This window comes from Lissotriton vulgaris, chromosome 2_1, assembly GCF_964263255.1.
Source record: "Lissotriton vulgaris chromosome 2_1, aLisVul1.2, whole genome shotgun sequence".
NCBI lineage: Eukaryota > Metazoa > Chordata > Amphibia > Caudata > Salamandridae > Lissotriton > Lissotriton vulgaris.
Window position 1 is genome coordinate 783,149,082 of NC_141687.1, and position 18,421 is coordinate 783,167,502.

Consider the following 18,421-nt stretch of genomic DNA (forward strand, 5'->3'; position numbering starts at 1 on the left):
CTTAAGGATTTTCTTGTTTCATTCAGTTCCTGTAAAACAGCCAAACGATCTTTGATGTCAAAGTCTGTTGTTTTTTCTTGTACCACTGACATCTGACTATCGAGGTCCTGAATGTTCATTCTAATTCCGAACAATAGTTCGTATGGGCTGAAACCTTTTAGAGAATTTCTTGGCAAGTTATTAAGACTAGTCTGGACACCTATTAAATGTTTGACCCACCCAGCGCCTGAACCTAATACCTTCGCTGTTATAGATCGCTTTATGTCTTGGTTTTTTCTTTCTACCACACTATTCCCTTCCAGGTGTGACGGACAAGAATACCGCAACCCAATTCCCATGCTGGCCATGGCCTCCTTATAGGCTCGAGAGCTGAAAGCAGGACCCTGGTCAGAATGGAACGTGGTAATTGCGTATGTGCCGATAAAGACTCGCAGATCTTTTATAACCGATCTAGCGTCAGCCGAGCGCTGGAGGCTACAGTTTTTTAAGTGTGTTTAGCCTTAACTGTGTACACTGGGACGCGCTTCTCTTCTTTGATTGCGCAGATAGACCGTCTTATGCTGTCTAGCAGGGATCCTGAAACTACACTGGCCTGTTCATTACTGCGATCTCTGTTGCAGTTTTCACAATTTTGAGCAAAACATTGAATATCTATGCTCATTTCTGGCCACCAGTACTCTGATTGTAATTCTTTCAGAGAAACCTTAATTGTTTGGTGTCTCAGACCCAACCCCATGTGTGCTTCCAGTAAGAGGAAGCCCCTCCTGCTCCTGTTTGGAATTACTCTGTCCCCCACTCCAGGGATTCGAGCAAAAGGAACGGAGTTTGCATCTATTATGTATGCATAATTGAGTGGATAGTTTACGGGTAGTGCTGCACAGTCGCCTTTTACGGTCGTTTTTACTGCCAGCATGGTTTCCCCGTCTATGTATTTTTCTGTACGCTTTTTTGTGGCTACGGAAGCCGGGTTAGTTGCTTCCGCTGTGGCTGTATTAGCCAATGAATTCCCTGCAACGTGAACGCCATCACGTTGAAGACTCTGTGCGTGAATCACGTGAGTCTTTTGTAGTTCTTTGTATAAAAGAGCTACCCTTTTCCAGAGCAATTTATGCTTTATTGTGGCACCTGTCATCTTTGTAATCGTTTTAAACCCACCTCTGCAATTTATTGTTGTAAGAGTTGACGCAAAAATGAGAATCACACACGATAAGTGTCGGGAATTCACATTCTGCATTTTCGAGCGCCATCTTTAAACATCTGATTTCAGTTCTCTGAACCGAACAGTTTCTTACAGATTCAGTTTTTGTTACTTTTGGTCTGAATTTACCGCACAGCCAACGACCTTTAATGATCGTACATGCTGCATCGTAGGATTTGCTCTCTACGTTGAAATGCTGTACAAATCCATCTGTATAGATTATACAGGCGTATTGTGGGAGAGGCAGAAGTTCGATTGGCAGAGGATATTCTTCTTCATATTCTAAATCATTCAGTTCTTTGAATTGCGGGGCGAAATAGTATTTCACGTCTTCCGCTCCTAGAGAATCTACACACTGTATCCATTTCGGATCCAGTGACACTGTAAGCAGGTTTACTGGGCTGAATAGCGCTTCGAAGGCGGATTCCGCTGTGAGGATATTAATCCGTTTGCCGTGTGCTAGTTCTCTTTCATTTGCTAATGCGATTTGCACTGCTTTCACAGTTCTTTCTGTGAGAATGAATGCTTTTTCTGCTTGTGTGTACAAGTGAGATTTAATTGAAATTGGTACCTTTTCTCCCTCATTAGAGGTTAGGTACGTGAATCCGCATCTTCCTGGGATGACTCGGATTACAAGATCGCGTGGGTTATCACGTGTATCTAATTTTGTTTTTGCTAATATGTATTAAGATGTCTGTAGTCCAAAACTAGACGATATGAATTGTCTGGCTTGGAGACAGGAAACAAAGGATTGTTCATTTGAGAGGTGCATGTTTCAATCACCCCCTGATATTCAAGTTGATCTAAAATCTCCCTGACTTGTTTTTTAGCTTCTTGCTTAATGGGATACTGCCGTTGGGCAGTTGGTTCACTTTTTAATTGGATTTTGTGAGGAGTCAAGTCCTCATCCCATCCTACATGATTTCTATATAATGCAGGTGCCTGGGCTACTGCCCATTTCCTTGCATAAGTATATTTTTTGTGAATCGGAATGTGATTCGAGAAGGCAGGCATAATCACTTCTTCGCCACGAGGGCACTCCCTGACAAACTCCGGGGGGCAATCTTTTTCAGCTAACAGAATATCATAGCCTTTTGAGAGCTTATCTCAAAATAGACCTCTTATTTTCCTAGTCTTATCACCCTCTATACGCAATGTAATTTCGTATATCTTATGGGGCTCGCTAAGTCTGGTGTCGGCAGTTTCAACCTGAATGTATTCATTCGTGTCCACTGTCTCCAGATGACTCATCAAGATCTTGTGCGCTATACTGATTTCTGCTGCACTGTCCAACATTGTCAATGCCCACTCCCCGTTTTTCAACTGTGTCCTCAGTATTCTCGGCATGGTTGATTACTCTAATACTGGCTACCTTCTTTTTTGAAAATTGAGATTTTTTACTCTGAGCAGGTTCCTTGTCTTTGGACTTGGTGTGCTCTCCTGGGTCTGACCGTCCTCTTCTTTCCGAGTTCTGTGGAAAAGATCGAGAGGGACGTGTATCAATACTTTGATATCTATCAGGTTTTTTCAGATTATCCCTATTTCTAAGGTTATATCTTTTCTCAGAGGGCTCCCTCTGGGGAGACTGGTGTTCTCGAGTCGGAGTTCTTTCCCTCCGTCGAGGAGACCTTCCTCTGGACTGGAAAACTTTTTCCTTGGGAGTGGATTGTTTATTTCCATCCCAGTCTTTTTAGGAGTGTTTAAATTATTTTTAATAAATAATTTTTCAGGGTTTTCGAGCAGTTGGGGCTTTACTGGTTTCCCACCCAAGCTGTCTCTACCTAATTCTTCATAGCATTTTTCTATGATTTTGGCAAGCTCAACTGGCTGATCTTTTATATCTGTTTCCTTCAACTTCTGGCGAATCGCCACAGATGCTGCTTCTCCCTTTATGTTGGCTGATAATATAGCCGAGACCTGCTTGAAGTCTTTCAGTAATTTCATACCAAGAGTTAAAGCGGGCTCTGGACCGTATTCATTCTGAATCTGTTTTAGCACTTCTGGTATTACCGCCATAGACGGAACACCTTGTGTTTTTGTGTAAATGGAAGCAAAGACTGTACCCCAAGTGTCGCAGTCCTCTATGTGTGGTGCGATTCCCATAGGAAGGCAGATTGTCAAGATTCTGTGTTTCTCAATAGGGGTAGTATCAGGAAATACTGCCTCTATTTGAGTGATTTTCTGTGCTAACCAGAAAGGAATTTGTTTCCGTTTTACGGGTGTTTTACCAAGACATGACTGTATGTTCTGTGGTGTGATTTTATTAGTGTTCCCCTGATGAGGGGTCAGCTGTGGTACATTAACAGCTGGCTGGACTGTTGCAGTCCGCATTACATATTGGACTAGTTGCCTATGTATTTTTATTAATGTTTTTAGCTGTACTAACAGCTCTTCTTTAGACATTTTTACAATGTCCGGATGTGGTGTGTAGCCGGCTAGAACCGGCCACGTTGCTCCTGGTCTACCTAGTGGACCGAGCCTGGTAATGTGATCATTGTGTTTTAGGGCGCCATTAAACCAGAGCAGGTGCTCTTAAAATTTAAGTGGCATTTCAATCTCCTCGAAAGGAGCGTACTCTTCCGGAGGTTCCTCTATTTTGTAATAGTGACACTCTTTTGTTGTAGCGTTTGCCGCTGGAAAGTTTATCCATGAATAGAATACCTCTGTCTGCCGATATTCGTGAGCCTCTATCACGAAAATTACTGTACCACCTTGAGGTGTCAGTCCGTTCTCTATAAGTTTTAAAGTTATAGATTTTCTTAAGTGGACCGGGATGATAATAGCATCCGGGTCAGTCTGTAGGAGACTCGAGTCTTCCTCTATTAGTAGGGTTGCCAGTCTAACTGCTTCCCTTTCTTCTTTACTGTCTGTCATTTTTTATAAATGCAGGCTTTGCAGAGTAGGTCTCCAAGGAGACAAAGATTAGGTGCACAATATTTTGGAACACTGTATCCTTCAACGTTGAATAAACCAGAGCTTTACATAGGAATCTCTTCCTACTGAGTTCGGGCGGATTTTAACCTTTCACCCACTCCAGACGTCTATTGGAGTATTTACGGGAGAAAGGGGTCTGTGTGAAATATGCACGACTGAGTTACTCTAACGTTGTGCGTTAGTTTATCGCCTTACCAAACGTTTGGGCGCCATGTAGTGTAGTTCCTAGTTTCCCACTAGGCCCTGCGCATTGGAATAACATAAACAGTAGTATCGACGTAGAAGTGCGGATCTTCCAGGCCTCCACTGACTATGCTAAACTTAATTGGGTTTGTTACCAACTAGCTCAGAGGTCACTGGAAACTTTCTTCTCTGCATAGGAAGTGATCAGCTTCCCTGGCACAGACAAGAAGGGATTCAGCTTTCCAACAACCGTGCAACATGACAACTTTGCTCCTCAGATTAAGAGTCAATCTCTAGGGTCGTGTGAAACAATAGACAGTTATTTTACTCAGTCAGGTTAGTGCAGTTTACTTTCATGAGATGTAGAGAATAGAGAGACGGGCGTTTGTCAATAAAGGGTTAACATTTATTGAACAGTCTTTCTTCTCATACAAGAGAAATGTATTGCCACAATTGCAAGACTTGTTATGATAAAAAGTACGTACAGTAAGATAAGTATTGCGAAATAATACTGTAAAAGCATTGATATGGTTTCTTAGCCATACAATGGTTTAAAAGTAATAAAACATATATACAGTCATATATACATTAGGCTAAAATACTCAACTGGTGCTTCTAACCACGCCTACCCCAGTGTGCCTGACCTAAGCCTAACACGTGGAAGGGGAGTAAGTAAGTAGCTTAAGTTAAGTTGGTTTTGCCAAGGTTTGCTTCAAGAATTCTCTTCTAAGGGTTTAGTCAACACCATACCTCTGAATAGAATGATGGAGGTCTGGTATCTCCTTCAGGGGGTCTCGGTATCCCAGTCACCCGCGAGGGCAGACTAGAAACGCTGGAGCTGGATTTCTCTGCAGGAGAAAGGCAGCGTCTCTCTTCAGCGCGTCGAGGAGGAGGAGGGGGAACAGCGTCCGCGGGCAGCTTGGCATCTGCTGGGCTTCTTCGCAGAGGGACGGCTGTTCAGCTCCTAAGCTCACCACACCATCGTTCGCGCTTTAGCAGCGATAATGGTATCAGTAGCTTCACCAACAGCAGCGGGGCAGCAGCAGCATCAGCGTACTGCATACAGCATACAACAGCAATGGGACACCAGCAATTGCTTAAGGCAACGTTGGTAGTATTTATACCTGACAGGTGCCTGGTTTGACGCAAGTTTGCTGGACATAAGACGTCAATTAAAGATGTCACTAGGAAGTGATAGCTATCAGTTGCTCATTAGAGTTCCATTACTAATCAAAACACAGCAAGCAGGGATTTCCAGGTTTGCTGAGTTTTTATCTTGTTGAAGAACTCGGAGTGTTAATCTAGGAATATCAGATAGTGACTTCTGCTCTGTCATTGCACTAATTGGTTGCAAAGGAAGTGGCAGAGAACTATTCTGGAATGTGGCTCTGTTCGTGTGAGGCCAGAGATGACTTTCTGAATATCGCACTTGAACGGTTATGCCAATATAGGCAATAAATGGATTTATAGCCGAATAGGGGCATAAGGTCACAGTATCGATCAGGAACCTAGATAAACACGCAACAATGTGTGCAATATTTCCATTCCCAATTAATCAGCACACTTAATAGCCTTAATACATTCTCTCTTTTTAACAAATACAGAACTTAAACTTTCACCAGGAACTAGTCTATTCCAACTATACAACTTTAAACATTTATTGACACAGTTAAGCGTTTTGCTTTCTGCAGAGTTTAAAATGCATCATTCTTTACTGAGACTCGCACAGCTGGTAAATATGGACAGCAGCCATATAGTTGGTTTCCTCCCCCCAGAACAAGTTCCGTCCCCCGCGATTACCTGCACCCAGGCTGAAAACTTAGGGGTTGCCCCAGGTGGCAGTAGGTCTAGCTACACCACTGGGTCTCCCTAACTTGTCTCCCTATCACCGCAACTCCAATGTGACAGTGTTTATGGGGATGCTAGGCACCAACATTAATTTTTGTGGACCAGGGCTTATTTTTCCCCATTTTACTTTGACTGAAAGTGGAAGAGAAACATAGGAAAGCAGTGGCAAAAGGAGAAAACATAAATGAAAATAAAAAGAACCAGCAAGAGTGATTTAAAGAGGCAGGTAGTACAAGGTGAAGGAAGAAAACGGCATAAGATGGAGAAAGCTTTGGTATTTTGGAATCCTGGATTTCGGCAGCACTAGCGGTAGGCTACTAAGAATACTTATTGCCCCTGTACTTATATTTTTAACAGATTAGACAGTGCAGGCGTTTCCAGTACAGCCCAGTACCCCACTGACAGATAATGCAAAATTATGTGACATGGGGAAGAAGACGTGAGTCCCCTGAGACTCCTGCAGTCGTGGTATGAGTATTGAATGTGCTCCAGTGCATGTTTTGTGATAAAAAAGATGGAAATTGTGATTTGTTTTTTAAGGATAAAATGAAAGATTAATGTGCAAAACCAGAGGCTAATGTTGACTTCTTGAATATTTACAATTGTTTTGCTCATTTCACTACAAGAATGTGTTAACAATGCTCTTTTTTGTAGACCATTTGAACGCTCGAGTGAAGATGTAGACATCATCTTTACACGCCTGAAAGAAGTAAAGGCATTTGAGAGATTTCATCACATTCTTCTGCAGCAAATATGCTTTTGTGGATATTATGAAAATCTGGAGAAAGGAGTTACCTGTGAGTGAGTCTTCTTGTTTGATTCATTCCACTTACGTGTGAATTGCTTCATTTAAACATATATGAAAAGGTATATTGGAAATAGCTCGATGTAATCATGCGGATGGAAAGTAGTCCCGGCCATCATCTAATCTCTTTAGCTCTTGAACTTGGTGGTAGCACATAATCCTGTGCTCTGGATTATGGAGTCCTCAATCATGACCATTTTGGCAGTGGGCAAAAAATGTATAATCACCCATTATGAATGACATTTTCATTCAGCAGCTCTTGCATTTAGTATTAGCTCTATAGTGGAAAATACTCCCCTGATGTCCCATTTTAGAATGAATTATTAATTAAATATCAGTAATCAGTTTGACAACAAATTCAAGTTTCTTGTTTTTGGAAAATACAGTATTTTTTACCTTCAGATACCCGTTTCTCATTGGTAAGTAACATTTTTGCTGAAAAAATATTTTCTGAAAATACACACATTTTGCTCTCATGTATATGACTTTTATTTTTGTCACATGTTCTCATTATCCCCTAAACGAAAGATTACTATTTTCTGATAACAATCTATTTTTCTATCCAAAAATGTGTTTTTCACTTTTTTAAATAACCTAGTTTGATTTCCAAATATCACCTTGTTAGTTTCATTAGGTAGTCACATTTACTGCTTCCCCCAAAGGACCAGCATTGCCTTTCATATATATGTATGTCATCATCAGATGGATGCTCTCCAGATGCCAGGCATAAGCACCCACAGTGGCAGGTGAGCACCTTATTCAAGGAATGCCTAACAGATATTATGTGTGACCACTAGATATCTGGTGTGACCATCCAATATCAGGAATGCCCACATTATGCAACCTGGAAAGCCCAACAGAATCTGGGGTGGCTACCATGGGCTAGGTGCCAATGAAAAGGCAAGGCTTTCTACCAATGGTGAAGATTTGTCCGCCAGATAGCATGGGTGGTCCTCCATTACATGGACTGTCCACCAGGTGGTACGTCACTTGAAGTCATGATTGGTTATTAGATATCAATGGTAGTTGCCAGATTCAAGGGATGCCCAATCTATACTGGGAATGTCCCCCATAAGCCAGGGATGGCTTTTGGAAACCAGAGGTTGCCATCAGATATTACTGTGGCAATTAAATGGTTCAAGAATGGCCCCAAATGACAGAGGTTGAGGCCATATTAGGCCACATTATGTCAGTGATGCACACCAAAAACAGGGATGGCTACTATATGCTATGGATGCTTTTCAGATGCCAGAGGTGGCCACAAGATGCCAGAGGATACCTATTAAGTGGAAGAATGTTAGGATGCCCACTGTTTGCGAGGCGTGCCAATTGTCCAGGTTTTGAAATATGTCCAAGGTGGCCTCTAAATACCACTTGTGGTCATCAGATGCCATAACTGGTCACCAGATGCCCTTAACATCCAATATACACAAATCCGTACAGAAAGAAACACACACATAAAAACATAGACATCCTATGTATAAAGACTTTCTTTCATGTGTGCCCCAAGTGTTATATGTGGACCAAGCTGACATTTCAAGCAGGATTTGACACTCAATACGGTTTTGAAATTTTTGTTTAAAAAAGGATTCCCACAGCACCCACTCTGCATATTCTGTTGAGGTTAGCGGAGTCATATCTGTCCATTCAGGTCAGTCTATTTTCTGTTCCTAGGAGGCATTGCGTACCTTTTTCACAACTATTCAAGGGTAATTACTGGCTAGTAGAAGTGGAAGATGCAATGCAAATTAGCCTCCAGGAACTACAGGCAGGGAAAAGGTAACTTTCTCAAAGTTAATTTTCCTTAATATTTCTTAATAATTCGATTTCGCCATTGAATTCGATTTTTCATAAGTATTAAAATAGTTGTCTAATTATTTTTCTAGCTGGTCCCATTCCTGAGATACAGTATTAGTTAGTTTTTGATATCTCTTCTAAGTGTTTTCTGAGGGCCGGGCAGCTCTTTTACAGTGAAAGTTATTTTGGGTGTAGTCACTGTAAGGACATGTTAACATTAAATTTCTACATGTACTAATTTTGAATACCATACACCCCACCTTGTGGGCTACAAGGCCTACATAGGGACGACTTACTAATATTTAAAAGGTGGTTTAGGGCTATCCAAAGGGTTATTTTGACAGATTAAATTTCAGTTTTTTACCCTGTTACAGTGAGGTTACAATCGTAGGCCTGCCGCCCTGTTTGCACTGCCACCATGGTGGATGGCCCAATAAGTCCACTAATTGCATTTAACTTCCAGACACTGGGTACACTTTGTACCTTATTCTGGGGACTGATAGGCAAGTTAAGTATACTAATTATCAGGAGTATGGCAATTCAACCATAATTAAAGGGAGAGCATAAGCAATTTTCTACTTGTTAGCAGAATTAAAGTGCACAGAGTTCTAACACCAGCAAAACAGATAGGGAATAAATATGGGGCAACATCACATATAGGATTGTCATTTCCTACAATTTTTGAATTGCACTATTAACAACTTAGCTAGAGGTTGGCGCAGATACCTTTTACCACCTTTTCATGAAAGCCTATAATATGACAAGAACATTTGTGCAAATTTGTCATGTTGCATTGTTTTGTGTTTATCATGTCTTGCATTGTTTTTCGGCTGTTTTGTTTTTTTGCTGCATTTGGCATATATTTATTATGTTTCCCTGTCGTTGTTGTGTTCTGTTTTGATGCTTTGTTATGCTTATGGTGTGTTCCTATTTTGCTTTGTGTTACGTTAGTGTGTTTTGATCTGTTGCATTATGTAATTACTGTAAGGATGTCAGCAAACACTTTCACATTTCAAGGGAAAAGCAGCAAATTCTTTAAAGTTCCAGTGACAAACAATCATTTAATACTGTATAAGGTGGAAATACACTGCTCCATGCCTTCAACTATTGAAAGCTACAGTCAGCCAAAAAATATGGCATAGAACCTTTGTTAAATTAGTGCTCACAATGATCATTTTATGTGATGTGAGTCATAAATCGGAAGTAACCAGGAATACAGCACGTTATTTTTTTTTCGTTTAATGGCTAAATCAGTTATTTTTTTAAGCATAGTGTGACTTAATATTTCAAGCAGTGATGCTGCCAATGGCGGACTCTTTTTGTATTTGTTCTCTTTTCTGCATCATTTTCCCATTATTGTATACCCTGATAGACCAACTTTCACATGAATGGTATATGCATACCGTGGGCCATAGAGTGTATGAAAGGGCCTCAACGTTTCCAAGCGAAATATTTAATAGAAAAATTTTTTTATTTGAAGAAAAATACTAAAACTTAAAATACAGTGCAAATTTCTTAACCACAAGCCTAAATTGTTCTAACCACTTAGTGTACGCTCTGTCTACAACGTGTAGTGTACATAGGCGAGGGATGAAAGTGTTTGAGAATTAGCCAAAAATTTGCAATCTCAATACCTGTTCTCATAATTTACATCTTTTTGTGACTGCCTGTGTGGTATTGCTTTTTAAATATATTTTTAAATACATTTTAGGCGTCTCAGGTAAACACTTTGTTAGTTGACGTCTGAGACTGGCAGCAGTTCTATTTCTTCTTTCATTATTCCTACATTGTGCTGGTGTGTGATTCTATTCCCCCCTCACTTCTAAGGGGAATCTTACCTTCTTTTTTACTTTTCATGACTCTTTGGTCCACCGCCGGTTCTTCCTGTTTGAGCGGCGAGAGTTCCTCTCTACTTGCACTTTGCCCCCTAGCTGTCTGCCATTTTGGTGGTTGGCGGTCCAGCTTTTCAGAACTTCTGGGTTTGGGGTACTTAAGCAGATGGAATACCATGTGCGCAAGGGGCGCGCAAGGGGCGCGCAAGGAGCACGGCGAAGACACGCCTAGGACAAGCCTGTTTGGTCCCGTCCACTCCTGGACTGCACCAGGGGCCAGGTATGCTGCCCGTTTTGACTCTAGGGACAAAGGCGCTTGGCCAAGAACTTACTCAAGGGCCCAACTTCTTCAGCTACCCCCTGAGGCCCAGCATGAGGCATGTGTGGAGAAGTTTAGCTTATTTACAGGGGAGGCTGAGCACTGTAAGCCCTATCAATGGTGTGGCCTCCGTTTCGGGCTCTCTCAGTAGGGCCCGGGTGCTGGGGGAAGAGAGCTGGACAGGGGCTGAGACCAAAGTGGGGACTAAGGCTAGGTTTATTCAGGGGAGTTTTATTCAACGCTCGTTCCATGCCCAAACATAAATTAGAAATTGCCTTGACCATTCAAACACTTAACCTGGACTGCCTTTTTATCACAGAGACGTGGTCTAGAGATGACCCTGACTCCGACTTGGTAGATGCAGTGTTACATTATTCTCAAATGCGACCGTTTAGGTCATAGAGGAGGTGGCCTGGCCTTAGTTGCTAAAGACATGTTCAGTTGTACCCTTAGCCCCATGGAGAATGACCCAGGCATCCTATTGGAGGCAGCCTTGTTTGGGATTAAGGTATCTGAGAACTGCATCTTTTCAGGCCTTTTGATATACCGCCCGCCCGGTCCACAATCTAAGTTCGCAGACAATGACTCAGCTCTCTTTTTAGATCTTATGACAACCCTTGGTTGTGAGCAGTTGGTTCATTCTCCAACCCATACAGCCGGTCACACTCTGGACGACATATTCACTAACCAAAAGAATCTGGTTATTGAGGCAGTTCAGCCCCTTAGTTGGGTTGATAACAGGCTGATTGAGTTCAAACTAAGTTCTTTTACCACCCCTATCAGGGGCACAAAAGGTCCCTCTCCCAGGCATATACGCTGCAAGGGCATGAATAAAATCATAACGGGAAACTGGGAGTCAGCTCTGGCTACGGTATCCCATGTGAGGAATGGTACACACCCTCCTCATACGATTATTACGCATGGTTCATCTTAATTCATAAATTTATTTTTCAAAGTAACGAAGATTTTTTCATTATTGTCTTTTTCAATTATATTCCATATACATTTTATAGTTCTGCCCAATGCATTTCGAGCATGATGCCCTTCTTCACTTTCACAATTCTGAAACAATACAATATGACTTATTTGGTACATGAAAGAAACAATATTATTAAACAAATACGATATTAACCATGTCGTTCTGTTGAAAACATTCTATGTCAAGTCAACATACTTATAGCGAGTATGTGTTATTTTATCACCTTATACACCTTTAGTGTTGAAAACCGGGTTATACTTTTGTGTTCGTATATAATAATAATGAAAAAATCTTTGTTACTTTGAAAAATAAATTTATGAATTAAGATGAACCATGCGTAATAATCGTATTTGAACTCAATGAAAATATCCTAGAGTACAAGGTTGGAGTGAATCTTGTGATATAGGAAACACACATCAATCATCAATTTAGTCCATCCCTATGCTCAGTTGGATTGCCAACCTATGCACCACCGACACATAAAGAAAAGCACAAAGAAAACCTTTAAAATCAACACAGTGGAAAAACCAGGAGTGCGGACCCACATACCATTTGGTTTAGGAGGCCTAGGGACAGATGTAGGTAAATCTAATTTACTGACTCATAAATACCGAATTTTACCGATTCGGTATTTATGAATCAGTAAATTAGAAGGAGGGAGATGTAGGTAATATTTTATGTTGAATTACCGAACTGTAAGATTCGGTATTTACCGATTCAGTAAATACAGAATCGGTATTCCCCATTGATTCCTATGGGCTTTGGAGCCCATAGGAATCAATGGGAAATACCGATTCAGTATTTACCGAATCGGTAAATACCAAATCCAGCAAGGGTGCAGGGGGTGTCACTTTGACACCCTCTAGCACCCCAAGTGCAGGCTTGTGTGCCATGTGGCACACATACATGCCCTAAGGGCATGTTTGTGTGTCACATGGCACAGGTGTGCATGCACAGATGTGCATGCACACCTGAATTCGGTATTTTACCACCCAATAGGATTGGGTGGTAAAATACCGACTCTTAAGGGCCTGTGGCACTGAAAACTGTGCCACCTACATTTGGAATTACAGAATCGGTATATTTACCGATTCGGTAATTTACCGAATCGGTAATTTTACCATATCGGTAAATATACCGATTCTGTAATTTTCAGCCCCCTACATAGCAAAACCCAAATACCGGTCGGTAACGGCCGAAATCGGCCGTTACCGACCGGTATTTGGGCTCCTACATCTGGCCCTTAGTTTCTAGCTAGCAGCACAGCTTCATACAGGGCAGAGACACCACAGCTCATGTCAACTCAGCAGTAGGGGCCTTTGATTTAGCTAGGAAGTCAGCGCTGAGCCTGTGCATGGTTCTGCTAGATGCCGAAAAGACTTTTGACCGGGTGGTTTGGGATTATCTGTGGGCAACACTTTCATCATACGGCCTGAGAGGGAGATATAGCAAATTGATACAAGCTTTGTACAGTAAACCCAATGCTAAACTGTATTATGCCAGCTTACAAACATCTCCCTTCCCAATTCTGTGTGTTACCAGACAAGGTTGCCCCCTTTCCCCTCTGCTTTTTGCGCTATACATAGAGCCATTTATTAGGGTGCACAGATATCTTCTCTGACTACAGGGCAGTGCCAGCTGAAAGTCACCGCTTATGCAGATGACATAGCCGTCTTTACCATCGATCTAGCATCTGCAATGGACTCTATATATACACATTTTGCCTCTTTGCTGTTTACTTTTTTTTTTTTTTATGGCTGAGATACCCGCCACCCCCTCTCAACACAATCCCCAAAAGGAGGGAAACCGGAAACAGTTCTTAAAGTTTTTGGATGTGGGATGGAGTGACCATCCCGGCCGTATTTATTAAAACAAAAAATTAAAACATTAAACGTTTTCATGTTATGTACAATTTCATTATCACATTACGAGTTTGGCTAACCTTAACATAATCTCTAATACAGAGGTTCTCCTAGCCGAACTAGCATCCTACAAAAAACATTCTCTAAGAACACTGAAATTGTACATCCTAACGTTTAAGGGCCAACGGCAAGGTCATAACCGGTGTCAAGATCCCTAACCCGACTTACCCCTCCCACTTGGGAGGGGCGACAGCACAGAGGCTTACCTCAAGTGCAACTACTAACAATTTCCCTTGTCTTGACGGGGGCACTTAAGACTCGACGCCATTTAAAGGTCGTTCGAACACTTGTGTGGGGTATCTAGAAGGTATCGTTGACCTCTCCCCACCCCACACAACTTACCGCATCTGCCGTCGCAGATGACACTGGCCCCGGGAAATTCCCCAGGAGGGGGCTGTAACCCCTCCTACAAAGGAAGGGGCCTTGACCGCCTTTCCTTTACTTCCGGCGTCCCGCCCTTAGACGGGACCGCCTCCCCACTGAGGGGCCAATGGCCACCTCTCCCGAGCGCTCCCATCCGTGTTGGGTGACGCCCACTCATAGGGATCTACCAATTAGTGCTCACCGATCATGACCTTACCGCCTACCAAAAAATAAATACGACAATTCTTACTCAAACCTATGAAAACATTGGTCGCTACGACCGAAAGAACATGCTAGAAATGTAACACTACGTCAAATCATTTTAATCGTAACAACCTAGACGATATTCACCATACTTTATTATGATTAACCACAAACTGATACTGTCGCAGCCTGTAAACGAGATGGAAAAACAAACTTATAAATTCACTTTATTGCACAACAACTTGCTGACCTCAGGGGCTGGTGGGTGGGTCAAAATTGGCTCTTCGTTCCGTCCCGAGCTCACGTGTAGCGAGGAGGTGCAGCTTCGGAGCACAAGAACAAGAGGACGTCTTCTGGTCCTGCGCCTTCTTTTATCCGTCTTCAGGGCGGGCGAAAACCCGCCCCTGCCTGCCCCGAGGGCGTGGCTGGCTGCGTCGGTGTCTAGGCCAGCCCACTCTAGGGCGGGAAAAAAGCGCGCCCCGGCTACGCCGCTTCGGGCATACCAGCCGAGACGCGCCTCCCGCCCAAAAATGGCTTCCCGGGGGGATCGAGGCACTCATCCATACGTTCGGGGGGACCGAGTGGTCGCCCCTTTCCATATGGCTGAGATACCCGCCACCCCCTCTCAACACAATCCCCAAAAGGAGGGAAACCGGAAACAGTTCTTAAAGTTTTTGGATGTGGGATGGAGTGACCATCCCGGCCGTATTTATTAAAACAAAAAATTAAAACATTAAACGTTTTCATGTTATGTACAATTTCATTATCACATTACGAGTTTGGCTAACCTTAACATAATCTCTAATACAGAGGTTCTCCTAGCCGAACTAGCATCCTACAAAAAACATTCTCTAAGAACACTGAAATTGTACATCCTAACGTTTAAGGGCCAACGGCAAGGTCATAACCGGTGTCAAGATCCCTAACCCGACTTACCCCTCCCACTTGGGAGGGGCGACAGCACAGAGGCTTACCTCAAGTGCAACTACTAACAATTTCCCTTGTCTTGACGGGGGCACTTAAGACTCGACGCCATTTAAAGGTCGTTCGAACACTTGTGTGGGGTATCTAGAAGGTATCGTTGACCTCTCCCCACCCCACACAACTTACCGCATCTGCCGTCGCAGATGACACTGGCCCCGGGAAATTCCCCAGGAGGGGGCTGTAACCCCTCCTACAAAGGAAGGGGCCTTGACCGCCTTTCCTTTACTTCCGGCGTCCCGCCCTTAGACGGGACCGCCTCCCCACTGAGGGGCCAATGGCCACCTCTCCCGAGCGCTCCCATCCGTGTTGGGTGACGCCCACTCATAGGGATCTACCAATTAGTGCTCACCGATCATGACCTTACCGCCACAGGTCCGGATAGTTGACCGGCTATCCGGACCCCCCACAAAACTCCTACCTAAAGGTCATGTTTTAAAGATTTTAACCAGGCTAGGAAGTCTCCTATGAGTAACTCATTCCCCGCCCTCGACAAATGCACACCATCCCCCAGATACATACTGTCATCATTAATACAATTATGCGAGATCGAATGCAATGTCTTGGAACGGAACAACCTACTCACTTTGTTATTCAATTTTTTAACAGAATGATTCAAAGCAGGGATCGAGATAGCCCCCCGCCACACTTTTCGTGGGATCATATGAGACCACGCAATCAGGCACCCCGGAACTCTCCTCGCTAACCAACTTACCGTGGAAAGCATAGCCTCCAGGAGAAGTCGTCTACCGGTGGTGACCAAATCATTGCCCCCTAAATGCACTATGACTATGGACGGCGGTGACCTCATCCGCTCTAACAAGCCCTCAAAAAATTCCTGAAACTGGTCAATACAGAGACCGCCCCTTCCGTAGAAGGACACTCTGTACCCGTATTCCCCAGGTACGTGAAACATGTCACCTGCTTTGAATACGTCTGCGGCCCGTCTCACGTATGAGTGGCCCACGACCCACACCTCCTTCCTCACAGCCGGTGACGTGCGACCGCTGGCCTGGTGTTGGGTCGACTGCTCAGTCTGCCCTGCCGCGTAGGCTTGCGCAACTGAAAACAAACAAAAGACAAGAGGCGTGAGTACATGATTACAGCTTCACAACATGTGCAATCGCACGTACCTCTTATAACAATTGGAGGACCAGCGCCCCACACGTTTCACTTGTTCTACATTAAGACCCCTGGCTGTAGCTTCAGTGGCAGCCCCTATACGAAAGGAGTGGGTCCCGAATTCGCCCGGGTCCAAGCCCGCTGCGGCAATGGCCATTGCAAGCACCCGTTGAAACTGAAACCTCGTCAGCGGGGTGGCGTCTGCATGCCTCAACAATGTCCCCCCCCATGATGCCACTCTCTGTGCTAGGTAATCTTCTAAGCACTGTACCGGACACATGGATGACTCGGGGTCCCTGCGAATGATCGTGCAGTCCCCTTTCCCATCTTGGTCAGTCTTAGACCTGAGAAAGGAGACAATCATCGCATCCCCCCTGATCTGAACATGTTCCCTGCACAAGCCCCCCGTCACATCCTGTTTGTTCCTTGCAACCAGCTCACTAACTCTCATAGCCCCGTGAAACGCCAGCGTAAATGCAGTCCGGAACAAACAGGTCTCAAAAGGGGACGAGCACGTGTTAGGGAGTGTGTCCAGTAACTGGGACAACCTGTCTAGACCTATCGGTCGTCTCACGTCTACTCTGCGACCCTCTAGGCGTTGCCACCCACGCAGCGCTTTCTGTACTGTGAAAGACGCTGTTGGGTCCAGGATGCCATGGGCCCTGGCAACAAAGGAAATGGCGGCACGATGCCTTTGGGCCGTAGCCACCGATTTCCCAGCCCTATGTAAAGACATCAGAAAGAGTACTACCCACTCTTCCTGACCCCACAGACCCCCTCTCTCTGCCCCTAAAAAGGCTAAATAGGCCTGGAACGCCCCTTCATATGCCTTCCTTGTCCTGGGTGCTAGACTCTCTCCCACGAGGTGACGAAGTTCGGGGCACCGAGAGACCAGAGAGCTTCGGGGAAGGGTGCCGGCTCCGGGTCCGCTGAAGGAAGGAAACCCGAGAAAGCCTGCATGTGAAAACGAGACAGTGCGTCAGCAGCCTGATTCATCACCCCTGGGACATGTTTTGCTCTGAATACCACGTTCAGTTGCATACATAGTAGGACAATTTCTTTGAGCAGCCTCAAAATCAACTTACAATGGGCTGACTGACTATTGATGCATTCTACCACGGTCATGTTGTCGGACCAAAAAATGACAGAATGATCTCTGAAACCTTCTGGCCAGGTTCTCAGGGCCACGAGAATGGGAAATAATTCAAGGAAAGCAATATTACTCGTTAGCCCCTTCTCGTGCCACCATAGGGGCCATCTTTGAGCAGACCAGTTCGTGCCGAAGATGGCGCCAAAACCTATGCTTCCTGCTGAATCTGTCCATAGCCCAAGCTCTTCTGAGGACACGGCTGGCTTGTTCCAGACGACTCGGCCATTGAAGTCCGCCAAGAATGCTAACCATATCCGCATGTCCTGGCGGACCTCAGCCGATAACCTCGTGCGATGATGACCCTCTTTCAGGCCGACCATCGCTTGGGCAATGGAGCGGGAAAAGGGGCGAGCCATTGGGATTACCCTCAAGGCAAAGTTCAACTTTCCCACTAATTGTTGCAACTGATGCAGTGTAACCTTAGGTGTATTCAAACATACTCGGAGGGCTGTCCTGAATTTCAACACTTTGCTAGCTGGTAAACGGAAACACCCCTCCCTTGAGTCCAACTCGATCCCCAAAAATTCGAGGCAAGTCGTGGGACCCATAGTTTTACCCGGTGCCAACGGCACGCCAAATTGACCCATCAACACACAGAATTCATCTAAGGCCTGGGCACATTCGGGATTTCGGGCGGGACCAAGGAACAAAAAATCGTCAAGGTAGTGCATTACATTTCGAAAACCCGTTTTCTTAGTGAACACCCATTGCAGGAAAGTACTGAATTGCTCAAAATAAGCACATGATATAGAGCATCCCATTGGCATACACCTATCCATGTAAA

The 18,421-nt window shown here is 44.1% G+C and overlaps 1 protein-coding gene across 1 annotated transcript in view; it reads left to right on the top strand.

The window, feature by feature from the left end:
• Nucleotides 1-18,421, top strand: part of RAPGEF4 (Rap guanine nucleotide exchange factor 4) — a 1,206,373-nt gene that overhangs the window by 156,850 nt on the left and 1,031,102 nt on the right. The window contains exon 2 of the mRNA XM_086956142.1: nt 6,818-6,960. Within this exon, the coding sequence (XP_086812268.1) occupies nt 6,818-6,960 (143 nt within the window). The remainder of the gene's footprint in view (nt 1-6,817; nt 6,961-18,421) is intronic.